General features: G+C 57.8%; 1 protein-coding gene across 1 annotated transcript; it reads left to right on the top strand.

Annotated features, from left to right (window-relative positions):
* Positions 1-2,053: 2,053 nt before the first annotated feature.
* Positions 2,054-21,154, top strand: LOC117644136 (thyroid transcription factor 1-like). Its single transcript, XM_034383378.1, has 6 exons — positions 2,054-2,652; positions 8,537-8,593; positions 9,817-9,977; positions 12,184-12,279; positions 18,494-18,580; positions 19,125-21,154. Exons 1-6 carry the CDS (start codon positions 2,238-2,240, stop codon positions 19,464-19,466), a joined length of 1,158 nt encoding a protein of 385 aa, XP_034239269.1. The 5' UTR covers positions 2,054-2,237; the 3' UTR covers positions 19,467-21,154.
* The last annotated feature ends 5,258 nt before the right edge of the window (positions 21,155-26,412 follow it).

The raw sequence follows: 26,412 nt of genomic DNA, 5'->3' as shown, positions 1-26,412 counted from the left end.
ATCCGGGAATAATCCTTGAATCCTCGCGGTCAGCGCGCTGAGCACCCTCAGGGCGTCGCCTTGCCCCGCCGCCCCGCTCCCCCACCACCACGGCAAGGACGCGGCGATGTGGAGGGTGCTACGCGAGCCACGACACCACTACGTGGATCCACTGTACGTGGATGGTGCTACTCCCGATCGTTTATCTAAACAGTTTTGAGAGAGCGCGCAGCTCCGCTGCTCGCGGGTCGGGCCGGCCGGGAGGCGTGGCGCCAGCCCGCGCTAGCAGTGCGAGAGAGACAGAGTCGGTGAGTTTGGACGAGACACTCAGCCAGGAGCGCTCTTCTGACGGTAAGAGGGCTCTACTGAAGCGCTCTACTGGAGTCTGGAAGAGACCCTCCGCTGCAGCCCGCCGCGCTGCTGGGCCGGGCCCCCCTCGCCCTCACCCCCCGCCCACCCCCTTTCCAGGTGACTCATTGCGTTTTAATCTGTTCCGTTAGCGGGCCCGGCACGGCCAGTACGGCCGGGCCGACGGTGGCAAACCGTTGCAGCAGCGGCCGGCAAAAACCAAAAAGCGTGGCAACGGCCGCATGCATTCGCCGCTGGCGGCGCGCATGCGACTGCAGGCACTCGAGGAGGGAGGCGGGGAGGCGTCGCGTCCGGGAGGGAGGCACGACACGCCGCGCGAGAAGCGCGAGGCACCGCGAGGCACCGCGAGCAGCCAGTCAAGAGCTCCATTCTGGACCATTACGGCGACGCGGCGACGCGACGGCCATGCTGCAGACACCCGCGGCGGCCCGGCGGCCCGGCGGCGCGCTGGGGATTGTTCCCGTCCAGAGTGGCGGAAGCGTGCGGAAGCGACGACGAATTGGTCGGGGATCCGCCGTCGGCGTCCTCGGCGTCCTCGGCGTCCGCGCGTTAACGTCTCCGGAAGGCTTTCGAATCAAGTCCGTCGGGGCATTGTACTCGCCGCTCGCCCTCTTACCCGCGCAGTGTATCGTCATTAACTGCCAAACCAACAGATGGTCGTTTTTATTGTTTTTAAACGGCACTGCCTTTCGATTTTTTCCGCCGCCCGTTTCCCAAACGACTTTACTCAGGCGGCGGTGGAGTGCGGCCTTGCGGCCTACACAGGTGTCGGCCGGCGCCGCCTTCTCGATGGCGGCGAGGCGGCGAAAGGGGCGCGGCGTGTTCAGTGACGAGAGCCCTCGCGCTGGAGAGACGTGAAGCCGGCGAGGCCGGCGAAGCCGCAGACAAAACTTGAGAGAACGACTCTCCTCTGAAGGACGCCGAGAAGGGGTGTCGCGGCCGTGCGCGGGGGCGGGGCGAGGCGGGGCGGGGCGTCCGTATTGGAAACACACACCATTGTCTGCGGATTAGTTGTTCTGGCCATTTTATTGCCACTAGGGATGAGCCCCTTGACACAGTCGCGCAGCTGTTTAGCCAAGCCCTTGTGGACGTGTGGAGCTGACCCGTAGGGCCGCTCTAGGGCCGCTCTAGGGCCGGGACTAGGGCCTGGCACTATCGTCTCCACGACCAGAGCCTCCCTCAGTCAAGGGCCCTGCTGGCTTGGAGCGCACTCGGCCCTGCCCTCAACCCGGCCGGGGCCCCGGGCCCTGCCCTGCCCCGTCCCGGGCCACCGCGGTTAAGACTCGCTCATCCCATTGAGTGCCCACGCCCAATTCACGATCGGTCCATGGCAGTGGCCAAAGGCCAAAAAACGCAAACATAATCGCAATCATGCCATTAGCATGCGTGCCCCCGGCATGCCGCGCCGTGCCGTGGCGAGCCGCCGCGACGCCCCCCACCCCACCGGCCGCCCTCCCCTCCCTCCCCTCCCCTCGGCCGCTGCTCCAATCCTCTTGAGGCGCGTCGAGTGGGCGGCGCCGGGCGGGGCGGGGCGGGCTGCGGGCGGGGCGGCGGGGCGCGGCCACCCTGTCGAGGATTGGACAACGCTCCCCCCTCCAGGCCCTCCAGGTCGCCCCCCACCCCCGGACCCGGCCGGCGGAGTCGAGCCGCCTCCTCCAATTTATTGCCCACCATTGCGGGCCCTACAAGCGCTACACTCCACGACCACTCCACGAGGCTGACACAAGCCGGAGTTTGGCTGAGCTCCGCCAGGCTCTCGCCGAGGTGCAGCCTAGTGGCAGCCTAGTGGCAGCCTAGTGGCCCTGTCGGCCAGGCCCTGTCGGCCAGGCCCCTTCTTCGGGTACGCCGCACGCGCACCGCTGCGCACCGCACTGGGCCGCGCCTAGTATATGTCGCTCCCGGTGGCGCCGTCGCTGCTCGCCAGCCTGCAGGAACATGGCCCGGACCCCGCCGCCCATGGCCTGCTGCCTGAGCTGAGCGTGGCCGACCTGGCCATGTCCTTGAGCCCCAAGCACCATCAACTTCAGCACCAGCACCACCTGCAGCAGCAGGGCCAGCACCCGGCCCACTCGACGCCCTTCTCCGTGACCGACATCCTCAGCCCCATGGAGGAGTTCAGGAAGTTGGAGCTGTCCGGCGCGGGCTCCAGCAGCTCGTCGGCGGGCACCCCGGCGCCGCCGCCCGCGCCCAACCCGGCGCCCTACGTGCAGTTCCCGCCGCAGTACTGTGCCCCGGACCTCGCGTACGGCGACGTGCGGGGGCCCTCCGGCTGGTACGGCACCGCCGCCGACCCTCGATTCACAAGTGAGTTCGGCGCGGAAAGTGCACCGAAGTGGTGAAAGTGGTGAAACAAAAGTGAAGTGCCAGGATACAGTGCGTGTTTACAAGTGTTGTGCCTCGCTGCCTCGCGTGACAAGGATACCCGCAGTCTGGATACAGCGTGCCTGCGTCCGCCGGGCCCGGGGTCTTGCACCAGCTTGCCCGCGGCCCGGCCCAGGTTTGAACCAACGCCACATTTGCATGGAGAGCAGGGTCTTTGACATTTCTCATTTCGTGGTTTGCTTTTGTCAGTGCACTGCTAATAATTCGCGCAAATCGATTGCGTTACGTGTGTCAAGAACCCTATGGATTTTTGACGAATGAATGCCACGTTTTTACGTCAGTTGTGATTTCTTTTGAGGGTTGACAAAAACCGGGCGGTACACGTAGTCCTTGGAAAGGCATCGTCCTTCTCGAACGGCAAAAAGTAGCAAGGGCAGCCAGAACATTCGGGGAAGCATGGACAAAAGGCGAAAAAGGGGCGGGGAGGACGATTTGGCGACGGCCCCAAAATAAACGCTCACGCCGAGGGCCTTCCGGGGCTGGGCCGCGATACCACTCGACGCCTGTGATTCCGAAGGACTGTTTCTTCTCTCCGTCTCTCTCGCGCCTCGACGGGACGCCCCACGAGTGCGACAGAGACAGAGCGACGAAAGCGATCCGTCGGAATCAGGCGGCTGTACTACCCGCCAGCCAACGACCCGCGGCGTTAGCAACCGCCTCATTCGCGCGCGCGTCTTTCTGTATCTCTCACTCTAACGGGATGCTCGCCGAGAGAGACACGAACGCGTCCTTTCGGAATGAGGCGTCGAAATGCGGCTTCCTGCCCGCGCTAAATGAAGGGGCCGCCCGCCCGCGAGTTTGGCCGGCCGGGCGGACACTGCACCGCGCTCCTTGGATGCAGCGGCGTAGCAGGCGTAGCAGGCGTAGCCAACTCGGATCCGAGAGGTGCCAGTTCGCAGCAACCAGCCACAGGTTTCGTTCTGCCCTTTCCTACGCCACTGCTTTGATTCATGAGCAAAACCGGCGCGAGCGTTGTTACCCCCCCCCCCTTTTCCCGGGCTAAATAGCCCATTCATTCATTGATCCTTGGCTGGTTTTTGAGGCCACGCATTTAGCCACTTATTTTGCGACCAAGTTATGAATAAAGTCATTGCATCATCGTTTAGATTCATTCATCGTTTAGTCATTTCATCTTTCAGTCATTTCATAGTTTAGAGTAATTTATACTTAAGTCATTTGTCATCGTTTAGAGTCATTCAAGTTAAGTCATTAAGTCATCGTTTAGAGTCATTCCATGAATCTCTCAGCCATTCCATCATTCTTTCAGTCATTAGTACTGTCATGCGCACGCTTAAAACCTTTCAAAGTTTTTGACTATACATAGTACAAACTAATTTACTTTGTTATACGAAGAAATAGTTTGTAAATTACAAAGTATTTTCTTTGTAAGCTTATGCATGCTCAAAATACTTTGTTATAACAAGCCACTTTTCTTTGTAATGCCTAAAAATGATTTGTAAGGTTTCTCAGTGCGGCCATCCATTCTGACATTTGTTTAGTCATTCATTCAGTCATTAGCTGTTCATTTGGCTATTCGTTTGACGACTTTCAGCCTGAAATTCAGCCAGAAATCAGCCTGAAATTAAGACGTCTGCTTCATGTCACGCATTTTTAGACTTTTTGCTAAGCCAGGGCAGCTATTTGAGAATCGATTAGGCTATCGTAAATTCACGCCGAAGCGCGTGTTCTCGATCTGGTGTAGCGATCCACCGCCTAAAGTGCAGACAATTATGGTAAATAGAGCCGAAACAACGAGGCTGTGCCCCGGGCCGCCTGGCCGCGCCGGCCGTGCCGCGGGGAGGAAGGGGAGGGGAACGACCGGCTCGCGGCCGCAAGGCGAGCTGGATTTTATTTATTTATTTTTTGCCTCCGACTTTCTTTCCGGCGGCATGGCAGTGTGGTGTCGCTGGGCCCGGCTCGGCGCGGCTCGGCGCGGCGCGAACGCCCATTGGCCCGGCGCGGCGCGGACCGCGAGGGTGCGCCAATCAGAGGCCGGGACGCGCCGGGCCGTGCCGAGCCGCGCCGAGCCGGCCGCGCCAAAGGCGTCATGTGCCGTGGCGTGCCGTGGCGTGGCGTGCCGTGCCGGGAGGGGAGCGCTGCGGGAGCCCGCTTCGGCGGGGCCAGCTTCGTGGGCCCAGCTTGGCCAGCTCGCGGGGCCGCGGCGTGGCTCCCTGCCTGTTTGGCGGTCGAATGCCCGGCCCCGGCCGCTCCATGCCGCGAAATAAACGCCCCTGGAAACTGGCTGTACACGGGCGGCACGGTGAAGCGCGGTGCGCGAGCGCACACTCCACACAAGTGTCTCTTTTTTCATTGTAATGACGCCGCGATACACGCCGGCCGGCCAGACCGGCAAGCGTGTTGCCAACGTTGGCAACAATGAAGCGGGTCCAGGTGTCTGCACAGCCTGCAGGGATTGGCGGTCGCCATGCTGGCTGGGCGGCCTGCCTGGGCCGGCCGGGTTGCGCGGTGGGTTTCTGGACAATAATTGCAGGCTTGGTAGGTCGTTCAAGTGGTGGGGTGCGGGCAATTGTCTGGCAGGAGTGTGAAGGGGGAAAGGAGGGGAAAGGGGAGGGGGCTGCGCGGGGCTGCGGGACAACTGGTAGGCTAGCGGGTCAATAGCTTGCTGGAGGGTGCATGCCCGCCGCCGTCGGCGCGCCCTGCCGCCCTGCCATCAGATTATTGTTTGTGTCTCTCTCACTCCCCCGGCTGTCCTCGCCCCTTTCCGAACCATTAGCTTCAACGGTTTAGGCGGTTCGCTGCGCCAAAAAGACACAAATTTACCAAGATAAGTTGATTTCGTCGGGGCCGGGTGCTGCAGTGTCCGACCGCCCGGCGGATGTTCAGCGTCCTGGAAACGCGATGATGTCACAGCATGCTAATTATTACGCGTACTCGATGCGATAACACCATTCAAAGCAGATTAGCCGCCGCGTTGGTTTGGAATCGAACGAGCGTGAACGCATCGGGTGTTCGCGGAACGGCGGCACCATGCTTACTAGAAATTTTCCATATTCTTTTCTAAATTTTTTTTCGCTTGTTCTGTGGGTGAGTGCATCCCGCCCGAGGGGCACGTACCAATTTAAAATCAGTTAGCGAGGCACACAACCTTTTTGTACCCGTGCCGTCCCTCATCGTGGTGTATTATCGATCGAGGTTCGCACCTCGTTTATATTCAATTCAGGTTTCCGAATCAAACCAGCCCTGAACCATGGCTGAGAGCCGCCAGCACCGACCTGACGCGCCGCACGGAATCGGCGCATCGGGGAGGGGGTACTGTTTTCAAGCGCCATGCCCACCTCTGTTGTTCCGGGCGTCGACTTCCCCCGAAAAAATGAGAAAAGTCTGTCTCTCTCCTCCATCTTGACGATGCTATGAACTCATGAATATAGGCAGAGCATTTGGCGCCCACTGATTTATGATGCCGGGTCGCCGGCGCCCCGCCCCGCCCCACCCAGCCGCGCCACGCCGCGCCACGCCCCACCACGCCCCCGGCATCCTCGTGCATATCTTGGCCGCGAACGAGTTGTTGTGGCAACAGGTGCCCCTCAAGGAGTTGTCGCGGGGTCGCTCACGGTCCGCTTTATCTCCTGTGGGAACCAGTGAGAGTTGCCGAGTGGGGGCGGGGGGAGGTTGTGTGGACGAGAGAGAGAGGAGAGGTTGCACTCATTTCGTCTCGAGGTTTTGTCACAGCTCATGAGGGCTGGTGACTCAGCAGCGTTCGCGAGCAATAGTAGCGCCACACACATACACACACAGACACACATGCGTGAGGGGGATAGAAAATGTGCAGGGGGCAAAGAGGCGGGGGGGCATTTCTGTTGGTACCAACGTACCAACGAAACACCCGCGCAGTCATGCCTTTAAATTGTACTCATGGGAAAGTGACGCAAACTCTCCCACACCCCGGGCGGCCGTGTCCGCGGAGCTCGACGAGAGTTGCGTGGCGTTTATTTAGGTCCATTTTTGTTAAATTTTTCATTCATTTTTGGGGGGTGGGGTGAATATAATGAAGGGTGTTGCAATTGGTTGTTGTTAATGGACCTCCACTGTTGCGCTTCAACAGATGGGGTTTCGTGGAGTGGCCACTTTACCAGTGGCCCATCTGCCACTGCACTATACTGCACTCCTGCGGGCGGCCGCCGGGCGGCGCACATGTCGCACTGACCGCGTCTTGAAATGTATTATAGAACCTTGCTGCATTGCTGCCATTGATTTACGGCTGACGGCGTCTTAATCTTTGTTTCAAATTCGATTCAAATGCGATCCTCTTCTTTTGCCATTCGGCAGGCTGCTTCTTTACGTAATCCCCCCGCGCGGACACAGACACACATACACATAGACACACACAGAGACACACACTCACTCACAAACACACACACACACGGCGCAGACGCACTCTGCCTGTTACGCGTGCTGTGTTTTCGTTTGCTTCTGTTTACGTTTCTCCATGTCCATATTTTCAGAGGATTCGCTTCAAGGCCACAACCAAGAAAAAACTACCCTCACGAAAGAAAATAGCTTTATCGGTATTTTAGGCATCTTTAAATCTATGTCTGGGATAATGACTTTACGGGGAGCTAGTCCGCAAGGCTTCTACAAAGGGCTGTTCTTTGGATAACCGTCTTTTCCAAAGTCGGGAGCGGGTTAGGGTTGCTCGGTTATGGCAAAGGTATTTTCTCCACGATACGGGTTAAAGCGGGGCCCGGGTTTCTGGTACTGAATCTGGGCTTTCATACAAACTTTTGACAAGTTTGGTGGTTTTCAGGGCAACTTGGTTGGTTTTGGAAAATAAGGCTTCATCAACGCGGGTGCTGGGGAATGGCAGGGTGTCTGGTTATCCAGGCACCGGGATGCCGGTTGTCGGGAGAGCGCGCTAGATAGTCGGTCATCGGATGCTGGGCTGAATTGTCGTGGCAAAGGGATAATAGGGTTTAGCGGGATTGGAGGCCCCCACCAAGTCTTTCCGAGGTGGGGGGAGGTTCATTTAATTTTTTACTCATCAAAAGTTGCTGCAGGCTTTCAGGCCCACAGGGGGAGAATTAATGTTTCTTTTGTTCAGGTGTGGCGAAAAAAACCCGCGAATTTTTGACACTCCACTGCTGGTTTCCTGGGGAAAGGGATTTTCTTGGTTCTTGGCCCCCGAGACGGTGCCCCATAAAAGCAAAGTCCACAACCGCTGCCTTTCCTGGTGACGGAATGTGGGCTGGAGTCAGAAGCAATCGGGAGAGGGGGAAGTCTAGCAATAGGTACGGCGGTTGTAAATGGGAAAATCGGATGCGGTTTGTTTCCCCTGCTAGAGCGTTGGGTGTTCAGACCAACCCGGGATAACGGCTGGTAATCCTGCCAACGTGGGATTGGCAGGATGTCCCCTCCTCAACTCGGGTGCAGGGCAGGTTTCAGGTTTTTCACAGGGGCCTGTCTGGGCTGGAGTTTATGGCTGCGGGATGCTGGGCTGATTGTCGTGGCAAAGGGATACTGGCTGTCGTGGCAGCGGGATGTGGCGAGGCCCACACCACGACGTGCTTGCCCCGACGCGCTGCGCGTAGGCAGGCCTTTCATTCAACTTTGTTTACTCATCAAACATGAGGGCTGTCAGGCTGCAGCAGCCCACAGGGGAGAGAATTAATCCGTTTCTTTAGACCCTGCTCGAAATGTGTGTGGCTGTCCACAAAAAAACCTGCGAATTCTGACACTCCACTGACGTGTGCCTGGGCCAGCCTTGGCCATTTCGTGCTTCGTGTTCTTTGGCAGAGACGGTGACCCCGATAAGAGCAATGTCCACAACCGCTGTCTTTCCTGTTCACAGGGTCGTATCTGGACCAGAAGCAATGTTGGGAGGAAGGAGGAAGAAGTCTAGCAATAGGTACGTACGGTTCAGTAAAAATGGTGAAAATTGGTATGCGTTCTTGTTTCCGCTGCTAGAGCGTGCTTTCAGACCAATCTCCGGCATAACACAATTTTATCCCTCGCCACACTTTTGAGTGGGATTCGCAGAGATGATCCCATCCTCACATCTCGCTGCAGGCGACAGCGTTTACAGCGTTTACTCCCCTCCCCACAGGACCTTTTAGGGCTGCAGAGTTGAGTGTGTCTGGCGGTCAGTGTCGTGTCATGTGCCCTACCCGGCAGGACGAAGCAGGGCAGTAGGTGGCTCCCTCCGTGAGAGTGGTCATCTGCGTAGTACGCACGCACACAGACACACTCTGTTTGAGGATCGGGTTGCAGTGGCTCCCCGCTCCGTCCACGGGGAGGCTAGGCTAGGCGCCCCCTGCGCGTTGACGTGGTCGCGGGGCCCGCGCTGAGATTAAGGTCCCACTGCAGACTGATTCCGGGAGTCGTTTTAGTCGCTCTGTCTCTCTCGCGGATATAGGAGGTCAGTGCGAGAGAGACAGAGCGACGAAAACGACTCTCAGTCTGCTGCACTTAACTTGCAACCCGGCTCCGCCCCCAACCCGCATACAGTGTAGTCTGCGCTCCGAAACGCGGCCCCCGTCGCGAGGCCGCACCGAGGCGTGTTTGGCCAACGCAACAGTGTTTGCCGACGCGAGGCGCTATTGCGCGCTTCCTTCCGTGCAGCGTGTCACATCCGTCATTGTAACGCTTAAGACGAATTGGTGTCAGATTTGTCGCTGTCACTCTCGGGAAGGAACGCCCACAGTCCCTCCGCCACACTGCCAGAAACTAGGAAAACGCCGCGCGAGATGCTGTATTTGCTCGCTAGTAGTCCACTTCCTTATTTTGTCAGTGAAGAGACACACGCACACACACACAGTGCGGTAGTTTAAGTGCGCGGTGTACAAGTGGCACGCGAAGCAGGCGAAGGAGTGTGGGGTCCGCGGGGACCGCACTTCGTGGGTGGAAACGCGACTCCCGGCAAACAAAGGTGCCGCAGCACACCGATTCCGAGAGTCGTTTTCGTCGCTCTGTCTCTCTCGCACCTGTACGGCACGCCCCGTGAGTGTGAGAGAGACAGAGCGATGAAAACGGCTCTAGGAATCAGTCAGTCAGGCAACCACGGCGCGCCTCCAAACGGAATCACTCGTCGCCAACCCGTTTTATTTATAAAGTTTCCTTTCATTTTTGCAGTGTCTCGGCTAATGAGCTCGTCCACCGCCACCATGAACATGAACATGAACATGAGCAACATGGCGGGCCTGTCCACGTGCTCGGTGACGGGCGAGAACAAGCCTATGCAGTTCCCCCTGACGCAGCGGAGGAAGCGCAGAGTCCTCTTCACGCAAGCCCAGGTGAGTCCACTGGGGGAGGTCCACTGGGAGAGGTTCACTGGGGGAGGTTCACTGGGGAAGGTCCACTGGGGGAGGTTCACTGGGGGAGGTTCACTGGGGAAGGTCCACAAGGGGAGGTTCATTTGGAGGAGGTTCACTAGGAACCCCAGCAACATGAACGGAAATCGAACGAAATCGTTCAAAATTTCTTGTCCCACTCGTTTGAACGTGAATCGTGGTGCATCATAAGGCCGGGGCCTAGCCGAGTCACATCGAAACGAATGTGACATTTATTATTCAAATGAACGTGACACATTCCAAACAACAACAACAACAAAACTAGGAAAAGAGGTGAAGATGGAAGGCCGCTGCAATAAAGTGCGCTCTGCGCGCGGTCGTCAGCGTCACTGTGTCGCTATGAACGTGTGACAGGCAAGCCGCTGTCGCATTCGTGCACCACTTTAGGCGTCAGTCTAAATAATGACAAGGCCGGCCGGCGAAAACGCATCTCCACAGAGATCCAATTGGTGAAAAACTTTGACGCCTTTTCCTGCTGCCCGTCAGTGACATTCGCTCATGCCCGTCCTCTGCCGACGCACGCACACACTCGCACTCACACACGGACACGCGCACACAAGCGCACCTCGTGTCGCCAGACGGACATGTTATTGGAGTACGTATTGACGCTGCGCACACCAATAGCGCACCGAGCAAACACCGTCCCATGGTGGCCAACCTACGGCCCATTTAAGACACGGCCACCGAGGTGGATCTTCTCTTTCATCCTCCCATAGTGTTATTTTTGAATGAACTTTTTTTGTTCTTTTTTCGCGTCACGTTGCGTTGGTATCACTGTGTTTCCCTTGGCCGGACGGGCGTGCCTTGCCAGTGGCGTGCCAGTGGCGTGCCGCATGGTGCTGCGATGACGGGGGCATTCTGTCGACACCTGAATGGAGCCCCCAGGAGATCCCCCTCCCCTCCTTCCCTTACCCTCCCTTTCCCCTCCCCCCTCGGCCTTTTGTCACTGCTGGCGCCACTCGGCTGCGCCTTGGCTGCGCCACCGCCACCGCCACCGCCACCCACGCTCGTCTGGAAGTGCCTCTTCCTTCCCAAATTCATTGAAAAGAACGTCTTATTTCTATTTATCGAGAAATTAATTATTTATTTTTGAACCGTTCTCGTCATGTTTTGCCACCAAAAAAAATGGAAAGAACCTATTAGAGCCGCAAGGCGCCATTTGAGGAGGAAGCGCCTCTTCCTTCCCAAATTCAAATTAATTGAAAAAGCGCCTTCTTTCTGTTTATCGAGAAATTAGTGATTCATTTTTTGACCGTTCTCGTCATGTTTTGATGGCCGAAAAATGAGAAGGATGTATCTATTAGTGCCGCGAGGCGCCACCAGGGGGAGCCCCTTCATACTATGAAACGAAGATCTTCCTGACAATCATGGGCGCTTTGTCGAAGGCGTTCACTCACACACACACAGACACACACACACGCAGAGCAGGGCCGTCCAGTCACACATGCCCCGGGAGAGTGAAAGCCCCGTTGAATAGGGCGGGCACCGCGCTGCATGGCGCGGCGTGGCGCTGCGCGTCGAACACCAGATACGTGTATTAAATGAGGGGCAGCTTTGTGTGCGCGGGCGATCGCCACAATCGGAAAAGGGGCCACGACAATGCGGCAAAGCGAGGAGGAGGTGTCTGCGGCGGCGGCGGCGCTGGATGGATTTCGGTAAAAGAAAAAACCATGTGTGATTTTTTGGCCCGTCCCGTTTATTTTTTGTGGCCGAAAAATGAGGAAGGTTTGTATGATATTGTGCGCGCGTGTCGCGCTCGCCTCATACTATGAAACGAAGATCTTCCTGACAATCATGGGCGCTTTGTCGAAGGCGTTCACTCACAACACACAGACCACCCACAGCGCAGAGCAGGGCCGTCCAGTCACACATGCCCCGGAGAGTGAAAGCCCCGTTGAATAGGGCGGGCACCGCGCTGCATGGCGCGGCGTGGCCTGCGCGTCGAACCCAGATACGGTATTAAATTAGAGGGCAGCTTTTGTGTGCGCGGGCGATCGCCACAATCGAAAGGGCCACGACAATGCGGCAAAGCGAGGAGGAGGTGTCTGCGGGCGGCGGCGGCGCTGGATGGATTTCGGTAAAAGGAAAACCATGTGTGAATTTTTTTAAAAACCGGCGTGTGTTTTCTTTTTGCCCTTTCCCGTCATAGGTTTACGAACTGGAGAGGAGATTCAAGCAACAGAAGTACCTGTCCGCCCCTGAAAGGGAGCACCTAGCCAGCCTTATTCACCTAACGCCAACACAAGTGAGTATCCCATTGTTCGAGCCAGCCACCCCGCTTTGCAGCGACAACGACAACAACGCTTTGCACGGCCAATCGACTCGGAGAGGGAGGCGCCCCTGCAGGGCCTGGCCCTGGCGGAAACGGTTGGAAAGCGTCTGGAGCAGACTGATTCCGAGAGTCGTTTTCGTCACTGCCGTCGGCCTCTCGCACCCCAACGGGACGCCCCATGAGTGCGGGAGAGACAGAGCGACGAAGACGACTCTCGGAATCAGTCTGCTCGGCGTCTGCCGCCGCGGGGTGGGCGTCGTTCGCGCTTCGCGACCACAATGCGCCGCCGGCCACCGCCGGGCACCAACGCCTCGTTGTCAACGGATAACAGTTTAATGCCCGGTTAGCCCCGCGGCCAGAGGCTGCCGGAGGCCCGAGCGAGGGTCGGAGGGTGGGCCGGGGTGGGCGCACCAGCTCGGAGCGAAGCTGACGGGGTGGCCGACGGCCCGGCCCCGCCACCACGCCCCGCCACCCGCCCCCCACGCCCGCCACGCCCCGCCACGCCCGCCAGCCACGCCCGCCACGCCCCGCACCACGCCCCGCCACCCCGCCACGCCCCGCCCGCCCCGCCACGCCCCGCCACGCCCCGCCACGCCCCGCCACGCCCCGCCACGCCCCGCCACGCCCCGCCGCGCCCCGCCCCGCCACGCCCCGCCACGCCCCGCCACGCCCCGCCACGCCCCGCGCGCCGCCCCGCCACGCCCGCCACGCCCCGCCACGCCCCGCCAGGGCCCCGCCACGCCCCGCCACGCCCCGCCACGCCCCGCCACGCACGCCCCGCCACGCCCCGCCACGCCCCGCCACGCCCCGCCACGCCCCGCCACGCCCCGCCACGCCCCGCCACGCGCCCGCCGCAGCCCCCGAGCTATTGGGATCACGTTGCTAATAAGCTGTTTGCCAAGAGGCTGATTCACTTGTGGCCTGAGTCGAGCTTAGCCCCCGGGCGGCTGCCGTCGCCGCCCCCCGCCCGGTTCAGCCCTTCTGCTGCGCGCCCCTGCCAAGAGTTGGACCTGTGAAATTCGGCCTCTGCCCGTATTTTCCTTCGTTTTTATTTACAAATCCGTCTCTGATCCGGCGGCCCGGCGGGGCTGGGCAGGGCCAGCACCATCATGCCGTAAGCGTGGCGGCGTGGCGGAGGGCGTCCGAAGGGAAGCCAATCGCGCTGGCCGGCAGCGCTCGAGTTCAGCGTGCCTGTGCCGGTCTTCTGGCCCACTGTGCGGTCTCGGACGTGCGGCCCGTCGGCCGCGAAACGAAACGAACCCCATCACGGAGGAGAAGGAATAACAGAAGGGTTAGGCAGGGCGAGAGGGGCCGAACAGCAAACACACACGGAAGTTCCTCGGTCCGTTTGCTCAGGGAGGCACACTGGCTGGCACACTGGCTGGCACACTGGTGAGGCGGACGGGCAGCACGGCGGCACCGCGGCACCGCACACCAAAAAATATGGGAGGCCAATGTACAGGACATTCCGATGCACTCTCGAGACTCTCGACAGCGTCAATATTGCCCCAGTGTCACGCATGCCGCGAGGTGAGGGCCGCGCCGTCCTTGGGGCTCGCGCAGGAGGCGGAGGACGCGACCACCACACTTGCCCGATTCACCATTTCCTACAGCGTCGTGCCCGTCGCTCTGTCTCTCTCGCTCCTGAACGGGGACGCCTTACGAGTGCGAGAGAGACAGAGCGACGAAAACGGCCCCCAGTCTGCAGCCGCAGTCCCACGGGCGACCCTGTACCTATAGTGGCCCGCCGATGGGAAAATCCGCAACACCGGCGGTACGGCCAGTCCTTCCACGCGACTCACCTGAGCGGAAACGCGGCAGGGCGCCCCTCCCCTCCCCTCCCCCTCCCCTCCCCCGTCCACCCGCGACACCTGTCCACGGTCGATCAAATGGCTGAGAAACTTTGTGCTCTCTTGCTCTGCTGCGTCCGTGCAATGCGAGACTCTCTCTGTCTCAGCGACGACTAATTTTTCTCTCTTTCCACCGCGAGGAAACAATGACTTCCGAACGCCTGGGTAACAAGGAAGCGGTCCAGCCAGGCGTGCATAACAAACCACTTCCGGTTCCAGTTGCCTCGCTGTTTGGAGCGGTTTGCTTTTCGTATAGATAAAGCTCAGTAGGATTTTGGGAGTGTGGGTGTGTTTGGGGTTATTTTAGCTAAATCCCGATTATTGAGGCGTAATAGAGTGCACACCCCCTCGGATCGAGTCGAGGTACATAATGTTTCAGCCACAAGACGTGCGGGCGTTGATACTGTCTTGAAAACGCTCGCCCTTGCTCAGCGACCTCAAGCCAGTGGCTACGCTCTCGCGTCCTTGGCTTCCTAAATCCATCCCAGGCGGGGAAAAGAAACTCGGCAGTCAGTGCAGTGGCATTGCATTCAGTGAGTGATTTGTCGCACGTGAGCGGTTCGTGTGGGAATGGAGCGAGGTGTGGTCCAGCCTCCGTGACACCGCCACGCTGCCGCGCTGCTGCTCACCTGGCTGTCTGCCGCCTCCAGCAGACCGAGAGTCGCTTTCGTCGCTCTGTCTCTCTCGCACCCCTAGGGGACGCCCCATGAGTGCGAGAGAGGCAGAGCGACGACAGCGACTCAGGTGGTCAGCCCGCAGGTGGTCCTTCCCGGCGTGTGCACCGCTTGGCGGGGGGCGAGGGGGGGTCCCCCTCACGGCGGCACTCTCGCACACTTGATACAGGCCGTGGCGACGCCGTGGCGACCTACCAAGGCAGAACAGTTCCGCCAAATCAGTGGCTTGTGCATAATCCCGCGTCGCTCTTTCGTCTCACGGCCTCGCCGTTCTTCTGCAGACTTTTAGACGTCGGCTCGACCGTTTTCTCGCTCAAATTGTGTGACTCGCCTGCCCTTTTAATAGGTACACATATCATCAAAATGGCTACAAAATTTTCTTTTTATTTTAAGTAAAAGATTCAAGGTTATATTTGTACTAAGAATTTCAATTACTTCGTAGTTTTTTACGCACGCACAGATTCGTGAGAAGCTTATGCACGGAAAGCGACATAGTAATTTAGTGTGAACGATTTCAGCAGCGCCCATGTTGCAAGTCCGTGGTTTTTTTTTCTGTCTGACGATCAAAGCCAAAGCGGCCGGGGGCTCCCTTACTCCCACACGCAGTGCATACAAATATTAATAATAACAACAAGTTTCGGCGCCAAACTCTTTTCGGTGAAAAGGGAGCCAAATAATAATGACCCCACTCGCTCCAAGTAGCCCCTGCCTGGCTCCACGTCTCCGCAATCAGAGTGCAATCAAACTGAGCTCTCGCGTCAGCGCGCAAATCCCCCAGCCTCCCCGCTCGCCTCCCTGCCCTCGGCCCGCGTCTCTCTCTCTCTCTCTCTCTCTCTCTCTCTCTCTCTCTCTCTCTCTCTCTCGCACCCCAACGGAACGCCTCCGTGTGTGCGAGAGAGACAGAGCGACGAGCCTCCCCGCTCTAATCCAGAAACGTTTCCCTTTGCCCGCGGTGCTGCGCCACGCCGCCACAACTCCCTTTGACTTCTTCCACGCGACGCGGCCCGCCTCCCGGAGAGCGAGAGAGAGAGAGAGAGAGAGAGAGAGAGAGAGAGAGAGAGAGAGAGAGAGAGAGAGAGAGAGAGAGAGAGAGCGAGAGAGATAGCCAGTGGGAACGGGGTCAGGAGCAGGAGCTTGGCGTCATTAGGATCGCGTCGACCGAAGCGCCAGGAGAAAGAGAGAGAGAGAGAGAGAGAGAGAGAGAGAGAGAGAGAGAGAGAGAGAGAGAGAGAGAGAAAGGAAGCGAAGTAAAATCGACGCATTGAGAATTTGTTTTCGAGGTCAAAGCTTCCCGCCAATAGCCTTGCTGGGATGACTTTCCGGTCTCTGTGTGACGTTATTTGACACCCAAGGTATCGGTCTAGCCTGCAGCCGACCGGACCGCCTCACTGGAAGTCGCGCTGGAAGTCGCGCTGGAAGTCGCGACTGGAGACACCTTGCCTAGGCCTGGCCTGTGGGCCTGGCCTGCCTGGCCGCGAGGAGCCCAGGTGAGGTGGTCGTTAAAACTTGCGGAAACAATCGAGCAAGGGGGATGGGCCGTAATTGCTGGAGAAAGGGAAGACGGCTGGAGTCCTGCTGGAGGCCCTGGAGTGCTGCACCCTGCCGCACGGCCTGGCTGCCTGGCTGGCTGCCTGGCGGCACGCGCACGCGGATATCTCGTTAAAGTCCACTCACGGGCCTCATCATTAAAGCAAGAAGCTTTGGGACGTTTGCCACATCCACCTCTCTCTCTCTCTCTCTCTCTCTCTCTCTCTCTCTCTCTCTCTCTCTCTCTCTCTCTCTCTCTCTCTCTCTCTCTCTCTCTCTCTCTCTCTCTCTCTCTGTACGGACACTCCCGGTGCGGTGCGCAGGGGAAGGAAAAGATGCCTCTGATTGTAAAAGCTGCCTGCTTCTAAAAAGTACTGTTAAAAATAAATAAAATTACAGCTGATTTTTCAAAGGCAGGATTCCACTTTTTTGCGGTGTAGTGAGTGAGAGGGGGAGGCAGAGGGGCCTACTACGTGCGGCTTGCTTGATGGCTGTGTGAGATGGGGAAGAACAATGGCTCCACCGCCCATACGGGCGTCCCAGCGCTGCGCACAAGAAAAGGGCGGATATTTTCATGCAGCGGGAAATGAAACAAAAAAGCGACACCCAGTTTTCTCACCGTTTATCGCGCGCGTAGCAAAGGGGAAAATTGAGCACGGCAGGGCGCATTTTACTGAGCTCAGTCAATTCCAGGGAAGTCCCTCCTCGCCTGCAAGCGAGTCCTCCCGTTTTTGACGAGCAGACAGGATGCTGCTCCCCCTTGCACCGGGACGGCCGGGACGGCAGAAACAAGGCTGCCGGATCCTCGATAAGACACGGTCGGGCCCGCACAGTGGGCCAGAAGACCGGCAGAGGCGGCCAAAATTCTAAACGCGTTTTGAGCTCCAGAGTCGCTAAATGGGTCTCGAACCGAACGTGTGAACCCACTCATGGGGGCGAGAGAGACAGAGCGACGAAAACGACTCTCAGTCGTCTGCAGTGCAGTCCCGGCCAAGGGGCGCAGCGCCGAGACGCGCACCTCGGGCGACGAAGCGGGCGCGGCGCACTCTCCATTTTCCATGAGATGTTTGACCAGGCGGAGGGAGCAGAGGGCCGGGCCTCTAGGGCCGGGCCGGGGCCGCGCGGAGGGCTGCAGGGTGTCTAAGGCGCCGCCTGGGCCTCGCCTTGCGCTCATTCACCCCGCCTGGATTATTTATGAATACGCAGGGCGACGCAGAGAGTCGTCTTCGTCGCTTCATCCCTCTCGCATCCACACGGGACGCCGCATGAGTGCGAGAGAGACAGAGCGACGAAAACGACTCTCGGAACCAGTCTTGCAGGGTGCCCAAAGTCACGCGCGGAGCGGGGCGAGCCAGGCGAGGAACTCTGCAAATAGCGGCCATCTTCATTTTTCATACCGCCTGCACTTTGTGTTGTCGATCGGGCCGGGCCCTTCGTACACGGCCTACACGGCGATGGCGCCCTTGGCCTCCCCGCGCCCTTCCCGCCCTCGGCCGCCCTCGGCCGCCCTCGGCGCAAAGGGACTTTGTGCCATTTTTATTCGCTCTCCAGCGGACTGAATCCGAGAGTCGTCGCTCTGTCTCCTCGTCCTCATGGGGCGTCCCCGTATAGGCGCGAGAGAGACGGAGCGACGAAAGCGACTCTCGGAATCGGTGTGCGGGACGCGCATGCGCGTGGCGGGCCGTGCGGGCCGCGCGGCCGAAGGGCTGCCAGGAAGGACACGTCAAGGGCGGCCCCTTCCCTTCTTCCCTCCCAGTCCTGAAGAGGCACACAAACTTCCGCCCCGCAGGGCCGCAGACAGGAACACTGGCTTCCCAATTTGAGGGCGGGGCGGACGGCAAGGAAGGGCACAGTGCCGCAGAAACGCGATCAATACGACTCCGCGTGCCATACACGTTCGGTTCGAGTCCCATTTAGCGACTCTAGAGCTCAAAACGCGTCCGGGATTTTGAGCGCCTCCACCGGTCCTCTGGCCCACTGTGCGCTTCTAGGCGTTATCACACGGTGTGGTCGACACATGCAAGTGTAGGACATTATGGTCTACGCCTGCAAGTGTGGCTTAGATCAGCAGTGTTATGCTCGTAGGGCCTTTGGCAAATGCATTCGCTAACTTGGCTTCCGTTTTGTCTGTTGCAGGTCAAGATTTGGTTCCAAAACCACAGGTACAAGTGCAAGAGACAGGCCAAGGAGAAGGCCATGGCGGAACAGAACGCGCAGAACCAGGTGGGCATCTATTTCGATTGTTCAATATGACTCTGAGTCCATGCAAGCCTCGGGGCGGCCCCGCTGGAAAAGAGGAGGCAGTAGGTACGCACCCAACGCTTCTGTACAATCTCATTGAGCCCACCACTTTTGCCGCTTCTCTTTGTACTTACCGCGAATGAACAAGCAATCAGGCGTAAAATTTTTACTGTGCAGTCTTTTTGACATTGCATTGAGCCGCATACACACCCCGTGCAAACTGGTAAGAACTCTGGGTTGTCGCGGTCGAGGGCCACTGCCGTCTTGGCCAGCACTGCAGCCCTCGGCCGCGAGAACCCAGAGTTCTTACCAGTTTGAACGGAGAAAAATAGCTTCGCTTTCAGTTTTTTGATCAAATCATAATGAGTTACTCACAAAAGGAGTTGCACAACACACCATACAAACAAGGTCTTTCAAAGATTGGTCCGGTCGGGGGGCCGCGATTTCCGCCATTAAAACTCTCTCCCGTCATAAGAACGCGACCTTGGAAGTCCCTGCGGCGAGTTAAGAGGACGCCTTGTTCCAGGAGCAGAGCTCGCCGCGGAGGGTGGCAGTGCCCGTTCTCGTCAAGGACGGCAAGCCGTGCTCGGAGGGCGGCAACGGCAACAGCCGGGGCGGCGGTCCGTGCGGCCACAGCCCCGGCCTGGGCGCGCTGCCGCACCCCCAGCAGCAGCAGCAGCCCCAGCAGCAGCACCCTCACCAGCAGCAACAGCAGCAGCAGCAACAACAACAGCAGCAGCAGCAGGCGTGTTCCAGCACGGCGGCGCTCCTCAGCAACATGGCCTACCAGAGACAGAACCTGCAGCACCACCAGCAGCAAGCCAACATGTGCCCGTCGTACCTGCCCCTACAGGGCCGGGCGTGGTGATGAGCTGGCCGTTGTGATGTGAATTCCCCACCCCCCTTCGGACCCCTGCAGGGCGGCCGGGCCCAGTGGGACCCCATGAGGCCTTGCGGGACCCCCCCGGGACCTCGTGGGACCCCGCGGGCCGCCACGGCACCTCCCTCAGCAGCCCCTCGCACCGGATTCTGACCTACGTAGCCGTTTCGGAACACTGCTGCACTTTTTTGCCAACGGCGGTGGCTTTTGGACGAATGGGTTTACTGATAATACAGTGTCTTTTCCTAAATTTCTACAAAAAAAAATATGTAAAAATGTCAAAAAATGGAGACGCCGCAAATCTGCTACGAATTTGTTTGCTACTGTTGTTTGAGTTATTGGTTCCTTATTACTTAAAGTACTTACAGTTAGGCTGTAGTTCCGGTTCTCCTAGAGATTTGGCTACGGGGATTCTTCTGAAAGAATGCAGCCAGTAAAAATAATAGAGGTTAAAGTAATCATCTGACTGTGTGGCATGTACTGTAATATTTTCAAATTTGCGCTTTTTTTGTTCCTAAAGTTCTCAAAGTTGTTCTACGGGTTTATTGCTTACATCCGTCCAAGTGGGCAGAACTTTGGTAATACACCGTGGCTGTCTTCGCCCTCCATCCTGTTAGTCCAGAGCCGTGTGATCTGATCCGCCAGAACGCGTGCACGCATAACTCTTTTAGTAAAATTTATACGCGAAAAAATTGTGTTCAAAAACAAGAAAATTTAGGTTTTTGGCCAGAACGCAGTGTTTTGTTTTAAGTTCTAAATAATTGAACTATCTGCATTGCCAGCAGCGTTGCCAGCGTTTTTAATTAGCAATTGGAGTTTATTTCCATGAGTCAAAACAAAGAGAACTAATCTAAATTAAGGGGGTGAGTCAGGTGGGTCTTCACTATGTGGCGCGCTCACTGTACATATCTAATGTGATAGATAAGTGACCTGTATATATGTATGTGTAAGTTTGTTAAAAGTTGATCGAAATCGGCAACACGAATCATGAGCACGAATGCATGTGATTGTAGCTTGTGTTCGTTTACGAAATAAAAAATATATATTGATGATTATAAGATTATGATAATTATTATTTATTTGTCGAGGGCCGGTTACCGGTGAAGTCAGAAATACTTAAAGGATGCAGAGAACAGAACCAAAAATGTGTTGTACAGTGTAGTTTTTGTTGCTCTGATGTTGTATAGAAGGCAGTTTGGCCTGGTGGACTGCTTTCAATATTTCTTATTGTTGATAGTAAGGGGTTTTTGACTCTTGAGTTGAGTTGTTATGTGCAATATGTGCTTACATCTGTTACATTTTGTTCCCAATAACAATAATGTGCATAGTGTCTTTCTTTTCATAATTTGGTAGCGCATCAAATTTTGTAAGGTTCTTTTTATATACGTCTCCGGGAAAATAGCAAATGTTTTTCTCTATTTTTGAGCCATGCAATTGCAGTGCCGTTGTCTTGATTTACTTTCAGTGTCCACTTCGTCTCTGAAAACGCGCACTTCTTAGTAACCTCAGACAAACCTCGACACTGGGCAGAGTTTTTCTTGTTAGATTGTATTATTATTTTGTAAAGATGGAACCTACCTGTACGATTGTATGCTGTGATGTTTAAGGTTTGTACAACATCTTGTTCGTACTTCGCCATAGAAACGATTAAAACAAAAAATTAAAGGTCGTTAAAATCATGGCAATAGTTGTCTTCTTTTTTTTGTTATCTTTTGATTTTGTTGCACCCTTTTCGTGGAAAGGAACAGACCAGTAAGAAGTAAAATAATACAAAATCGAGGTGAAGAATGTTTTTTTTTTTCTATCAAGTAAAGTGCAATGACGCTTCCCACACCCCTGCACCGCGAGCCTCCCTCCCTGGACTCCCGCCGCGCGAGCGGCAAGCAAGGCAAGCAAGCAACACAAATCGCGCTGCGGGGCCAATCGGCACTTTGTGCGTTGACAATGCAGGCCGAGCGCGGCGCGGAGAGCCACTGCAAACTCACTTATCCCGAGAACACTTTCCGGAATCCCAATTTGAGCGACTGGCGCCACCGAGGGGCGGTGTACAGTGGGCCAGAGGACCGGTAGAGGCGGCCAAAACTCTCGACGCGTTTTCAGCTCCAGAGTCGCTAAATGGGGCCCGAACCGGACGTGTGACCCCATCAATGGATTGCTCTTCGAACGAGGGTTCCATTAGTGGGGTCATACGTTCGATTCAGTTCTATTTTTTTTTACCTGTGCCCGGCTCCCTGCATATCTCTCCGCCTACCTTTTGCAAACGTGAAACGCGTTCGGAAATCGGCTGAGCAGTTTGTTTGGGAGCGTAGTACAGCAGCGTGCACAGGGGTGCGGCAAGCGCTCTAATCCGGGGCGGGGCAGGGTCAGGTTAACAACATAAAAGGCTGCAAGCGTGTCGGACGCGTGTCCGAAGGGAGGAGCAATAAACAGACTCCGTGTATGTGTGTGCGTCAGTGTGCGTGTGTGTGTGTGTGCGTGTGTGTGTGTGTGTGTGTGTGTGTGTGTGTGCGCGTGCGCGCGCGGGCGTGGCAGGTTGAAAGTCGCGGCTGCAGTTTTTAATTGGTGCGTACGCGGGGCTCGTTATGCACACGGCGGCGCCGCGTCACGTGACTACGTCGGACTACGTGACCCTCCCCTCCGAGGAGGCGGCCTGGCGGGCCTGGCGGGCCTGGTCGGCGGGGCGCCAATCTGGACTGATCTTCCGTGGGAAGTCAGGCATCATCAAACAAGGACAGCATAAAATCACAACAACAACAACAACAACAACAACAAGCAATAAGAGCACGCGCACACCCGCACGAGAGGTCCGCGGCACCCGTTCGGTGGCGACAGGCAATAAAGTCACCTGACACTCGTCGGGGATTACCTGGGGGTGCCTGGGGGTGCCTGGGGGTGGCGGTACCACACGCCGCGGGCCGGGGACCGGGACAGACGCATCGTGCAAAAAACTCGAGGGCCTCTGAGACGCCGCCGTGGAGGGGAACCAGCACCACACATGCCAGGGAGAAGGAGCTTGTTGACTGAATTGTTTCAATCGGTCCATCCACGGACGGCGGGAAACCATAACCTCCAAAAGAGATAAATTGAATCTGAATATGAACGTGAAACTGATGCGCGCGCCGACGGTCTTCTGGCGCACTGTGCAGGGTAGTTTCCACCGTTTTCAGGGGCGCGGCCGCGAAGTCGTCCTCCGTGAGAGGGAAAAAGACGACGGCCGCTCGTCCCACAGTGTAATGAGGGGCGTAGCCTGCCAGGCAGGCAGGCCTTTAGGCCTTGCCTCCAATTAGTTGCCAAGACAGGCGGCAGGCCGGGGCGGGGCTTGCCGGCGGGTCTGGCCGGCGTCCTGGCTGCCGGGCCTGCCGGGCCTCCGGGGCGTCGGCGCTAACAACAACATCAATTTGAAAGAGGCAACAAACAGGGCGGGACGAGGCGGCGGCGCGGTGGGGGGTCGGTGGGGGCGTCCACGGCCTCGGCGATGGTGAAGGCGATGGCGCGCCATGGCGGCGGAGCCCTTGGCGGAGCCCACACGTACGGGGCAGTGGCGTAGCAGCAGTAGGGGTGGCGGAGATCGCCATGACAAGGCACGATCAAGACAATGGGGTGCTCGCTGTCAAAGGGGAACACGTTCGTGTTCGAGCCGCGTTTTTATCATTGTGTTATTGCGGCTGTTTTTTTAAAAGCAGTTCTTTAGCTACCGCTGCTGCCTTTCCATCCGAATCCCAACCATCCAACCACCAAACCAGCCCGGTCAATTTTGTCTTGGTTGTGTTTTTTTCTTTTTTGCTGTTGTGTGTGTGTGTTTTTTTTTCCTGCGTTTGAATCTGACGTCGAGTATTTAGTGGCAATTTTCCCCATCCGTTAGCACACCTGTGCTGCGGGGTTGCGACGCCACTGGCATGGCGTTCTCGTGGCCCCACGCGCCGCGTGCAAGTTGGGCCGCCCTTTGAATATTCCCACACGCCCCGGACAAAGGCGGCAAAGCGCGCACTATTAGCGCCACCCGCATGAGAGAGAGAGAGAGAGAGAGAGAGAGAGAGAGAGAGAGAGAGAGAGAGAGAGAGAGAGAGAGAGAGAGAGAGAGAGAGAGACGCTCGGATGATGACGATCTCCTTGTTGTCGCGGCCGATTTGGTGTCGGCGGCGCGGCGGGTGGGCTCCAATCCAAGGGGGTGAGTGAGCTTAGGGCTGCGTCAGATTTGACACCACACGTTTTCGCAAACCAGATCTCCATACTCTTCTACGCCCTCGACTGAATTGTTGTTGTTGTTTGAACCAGTCATGTTGTTGATGAGCCCGAATAGGTTTTCGGTGTGGTTGGGGTTGGCGGTGGCGCTGCGTGGCAGGGCTTATTAGTCCCGCCGTTGTGGCAGCACACTGGCAGCACACGGCCCAATCACCACAAACAAAGCCACCGTGATTCGCATCGTGCACAGCGGGAAGGCGGAGCAAACTTAAATTTGCTGCCATTTTTCGAGTCTATTTCTGTTATAGAGATGAGTAAAAATAGTATTTACACAAGGTAAGACTCTAACTTTGACCCAGACTGGTGGTCCTCTGGCCCACTGCGCGGCGAGGCGGCCAAGAGGGTCGGACGCACGCGCCGCAAGGTTTCAATTCCCGCGCCAAATCGGGAAAGGGGGTGGGGGGGAGGGGGGGGGAGGCCTGGTCGCGAGGCGGTAGGCGGTTTGTTGTGGGCGTGGTGGTGACACTCCCCATCAGCACATTAACATATTTATAAGAATGGTCACGGGCGATCATCGACGCTGTGACCAGCAGCACCCCCACCCCCTCCCCACCCCCTTCCCTCCCTCGTCTCCTACTTCTTGCCGTTCACCACACCGTTCCTCCGGCCTCCCGGCTGAGAAATTGAACAAAGATGGTTTTGATTCATTTTCGCAGTGATATGATTTTTTTTTCATTTTATGCCACGTTTAAATTTCAATTCCATTGACCGAACGTGTGTTTGCTGAAAGGGAGGCGGCCGGGGCAGTGAGGCGGGGCGGGGCGGGGCGGTGCGGGGCTGGCCCGCCCAGCTTCCTGGCCTTCCCGGCCCAGCCGAGCAGTCACGGACCGGCTCATGAAGAGGCGATTTGAGGCAAACTAATATTTACCATTAGACTAATAACGCGCTCCCACAGGCTGAGCCCCGCCGACCGCGGCCGGGGCAGCTCGCGCGGGGTGGGGGGAGTGAGGAGGGAGGGGAGGGGCGACGCGGGGAAGGGAGGGAGGGCGGCAAACCCCCGCGGCAGCACGGCAGTCGCCGGCAGAACCAGCGGATTAGCGTGAACAAAACGCGTCCCGTCCACACACGATCATTCGTAATGAAAAGCAGTGACGCGTGCAATATAATGCACTGCAGAGCGGGGTGTGGGAAGGGAGCCGCGGAAATGCATGTCAACAGCGAGGCGCGAACGCAGCGGGAACGCAGCGCGAACGCGTCGACCTTGTCCAAATAGGCCCGCCGCCACATTCAAACTGCAACTTTTCGCGGCCAACAAGACGAGGCAGGGGCTCGCAGTGCGCCAGATGACCGGTGGAGGAGGCGGCCAAAACTCGAGACGGGTTTTGAGCTCCAGAGTCGCTCAATGGGACTCAAATCGAATGTGTGACCCTATCAATGGATTGCTATCCGATCGAAGAATCCATTGGTGGGGTCACACGATCGGTAAGTCCTGTTTAGCGCGTCCAGAGTTTTGGCCGCATGCGCCGGTCTTCTGGCCCACTGTTCGGCGGTGTCTCCAGATGGCGTATGATCTTCGATTCACTCCACATCGTTTCATCTGCCTCGCACCTGTGCGGGTCGTCGCATGAGTGCGAGAGAGACCTGGCCGCGGGCCGCGCGTGGTGCCGGGGGCGGTCGGTTTGGGGGCAGGAGGGCCCCGCGATAAGAGAGATGAAAACTCAATTTCATATCTTGACGTATTTGTAAAGAGGGCCCTTGCCGCTGTGTTGACATTGAGATGGTGGGGTGGACGGCGGCGCCGGTGGTGGCGGCCTGGCGACGGAGGAAGGGTGAGAGAGCAGTGTCGCCGTCTGCAGGGTGGTTCCGCGTGGTTCCGCGCGGCGCGGCCGTCGCTCTGTCTCTCTCGCACCCTTACGGGACGTCCCATGAGAGCGAGAGAGCCACACCGACTGCGCGGAACCACCCTGCTGCTCCGGGGTGGGAGTGGGGGAGGGGGAGAAGGGGGAGAGACCAGAGAGCACGGTGGAGATGTCGCGTCCTCCGCCCTCCCCGCGCGAACCCCAACTACCGCGCTACCGCGCTACCCGGCAGCACAGCGTAGCACAGCGGGCTGGTTCCGCGCCGTGCTTTCGTCGCTCCCTCTCTCTCTCCTCTCACCCATACCGGCGGAGCGCTTCACGAGTGCGAGAGGGACAGACGCAGCGCTCGCTCGGAATCCACCCCCGGCACAGCCTGGCACAGCCTCCCCTCGGCCTTGGTGCGTGCCCGAGCGGCGCTGCGTTATCAACTCCAATAATTTTAATGAGGTGTTGAAAAGATGGAGCGTGTTGCGGCGCCCGCTGTACGTGACTGTACGTGCCTCAGCGGGGCAGTACGTGACTGTAAGCGACTTGAGGTGACTGTACGTGACTTTAGGTGACTGTGACGATTGTGACTCTAGGTGACTGTGACTTTAGGTGACTGTACGTGACTGTGCGTGACTCGACGTGACTGCACGTGCCCCCGCGGAGCGTGTGTGACGAGACGACCACGACGACGAGCGCTATTTGGTAAACGCTGTTTTGCACGGAGCGCGCGCATGCAAGTGCATGTGTGTCCACACGTGCTTGCCCTTGTTTGTTGTTGTTTCCGCAGATGAGGGAGTAAAGCCGTACGCAATCACGGCGGCTGCCCCAGGCTGCCCCTGGGCCAGGCCGGCCGCGGGCCTGCATGTGGTGTAGGGGCAAGAGACGCAGCCCCGTCCCGGCCAGGC

The sequence above is a fragment of the Thrips palmi genome, unplaced genomic scaffold, assembly GCF_012932325.1.
Source record: "Thrips palmi isolate BJ-2018 unplaced genomic scaffold, TpBJ-2018v1 HiC_scaffold_17, whole genome shotgun sequence".
In the NCBI taxonomy this organism is placed as follows: domain Eukaryota; kingdom Metazoa; phylum Arthropoda; class Insecta; order Thysanoptera; family Thripidae; genus Thrips; species Thrips palmi.
The sequence above is the reverse complement of the archived record's forward strand: the minus strand, read 5'-3'. Positions and strand labels throughout refer to the sequence as shown.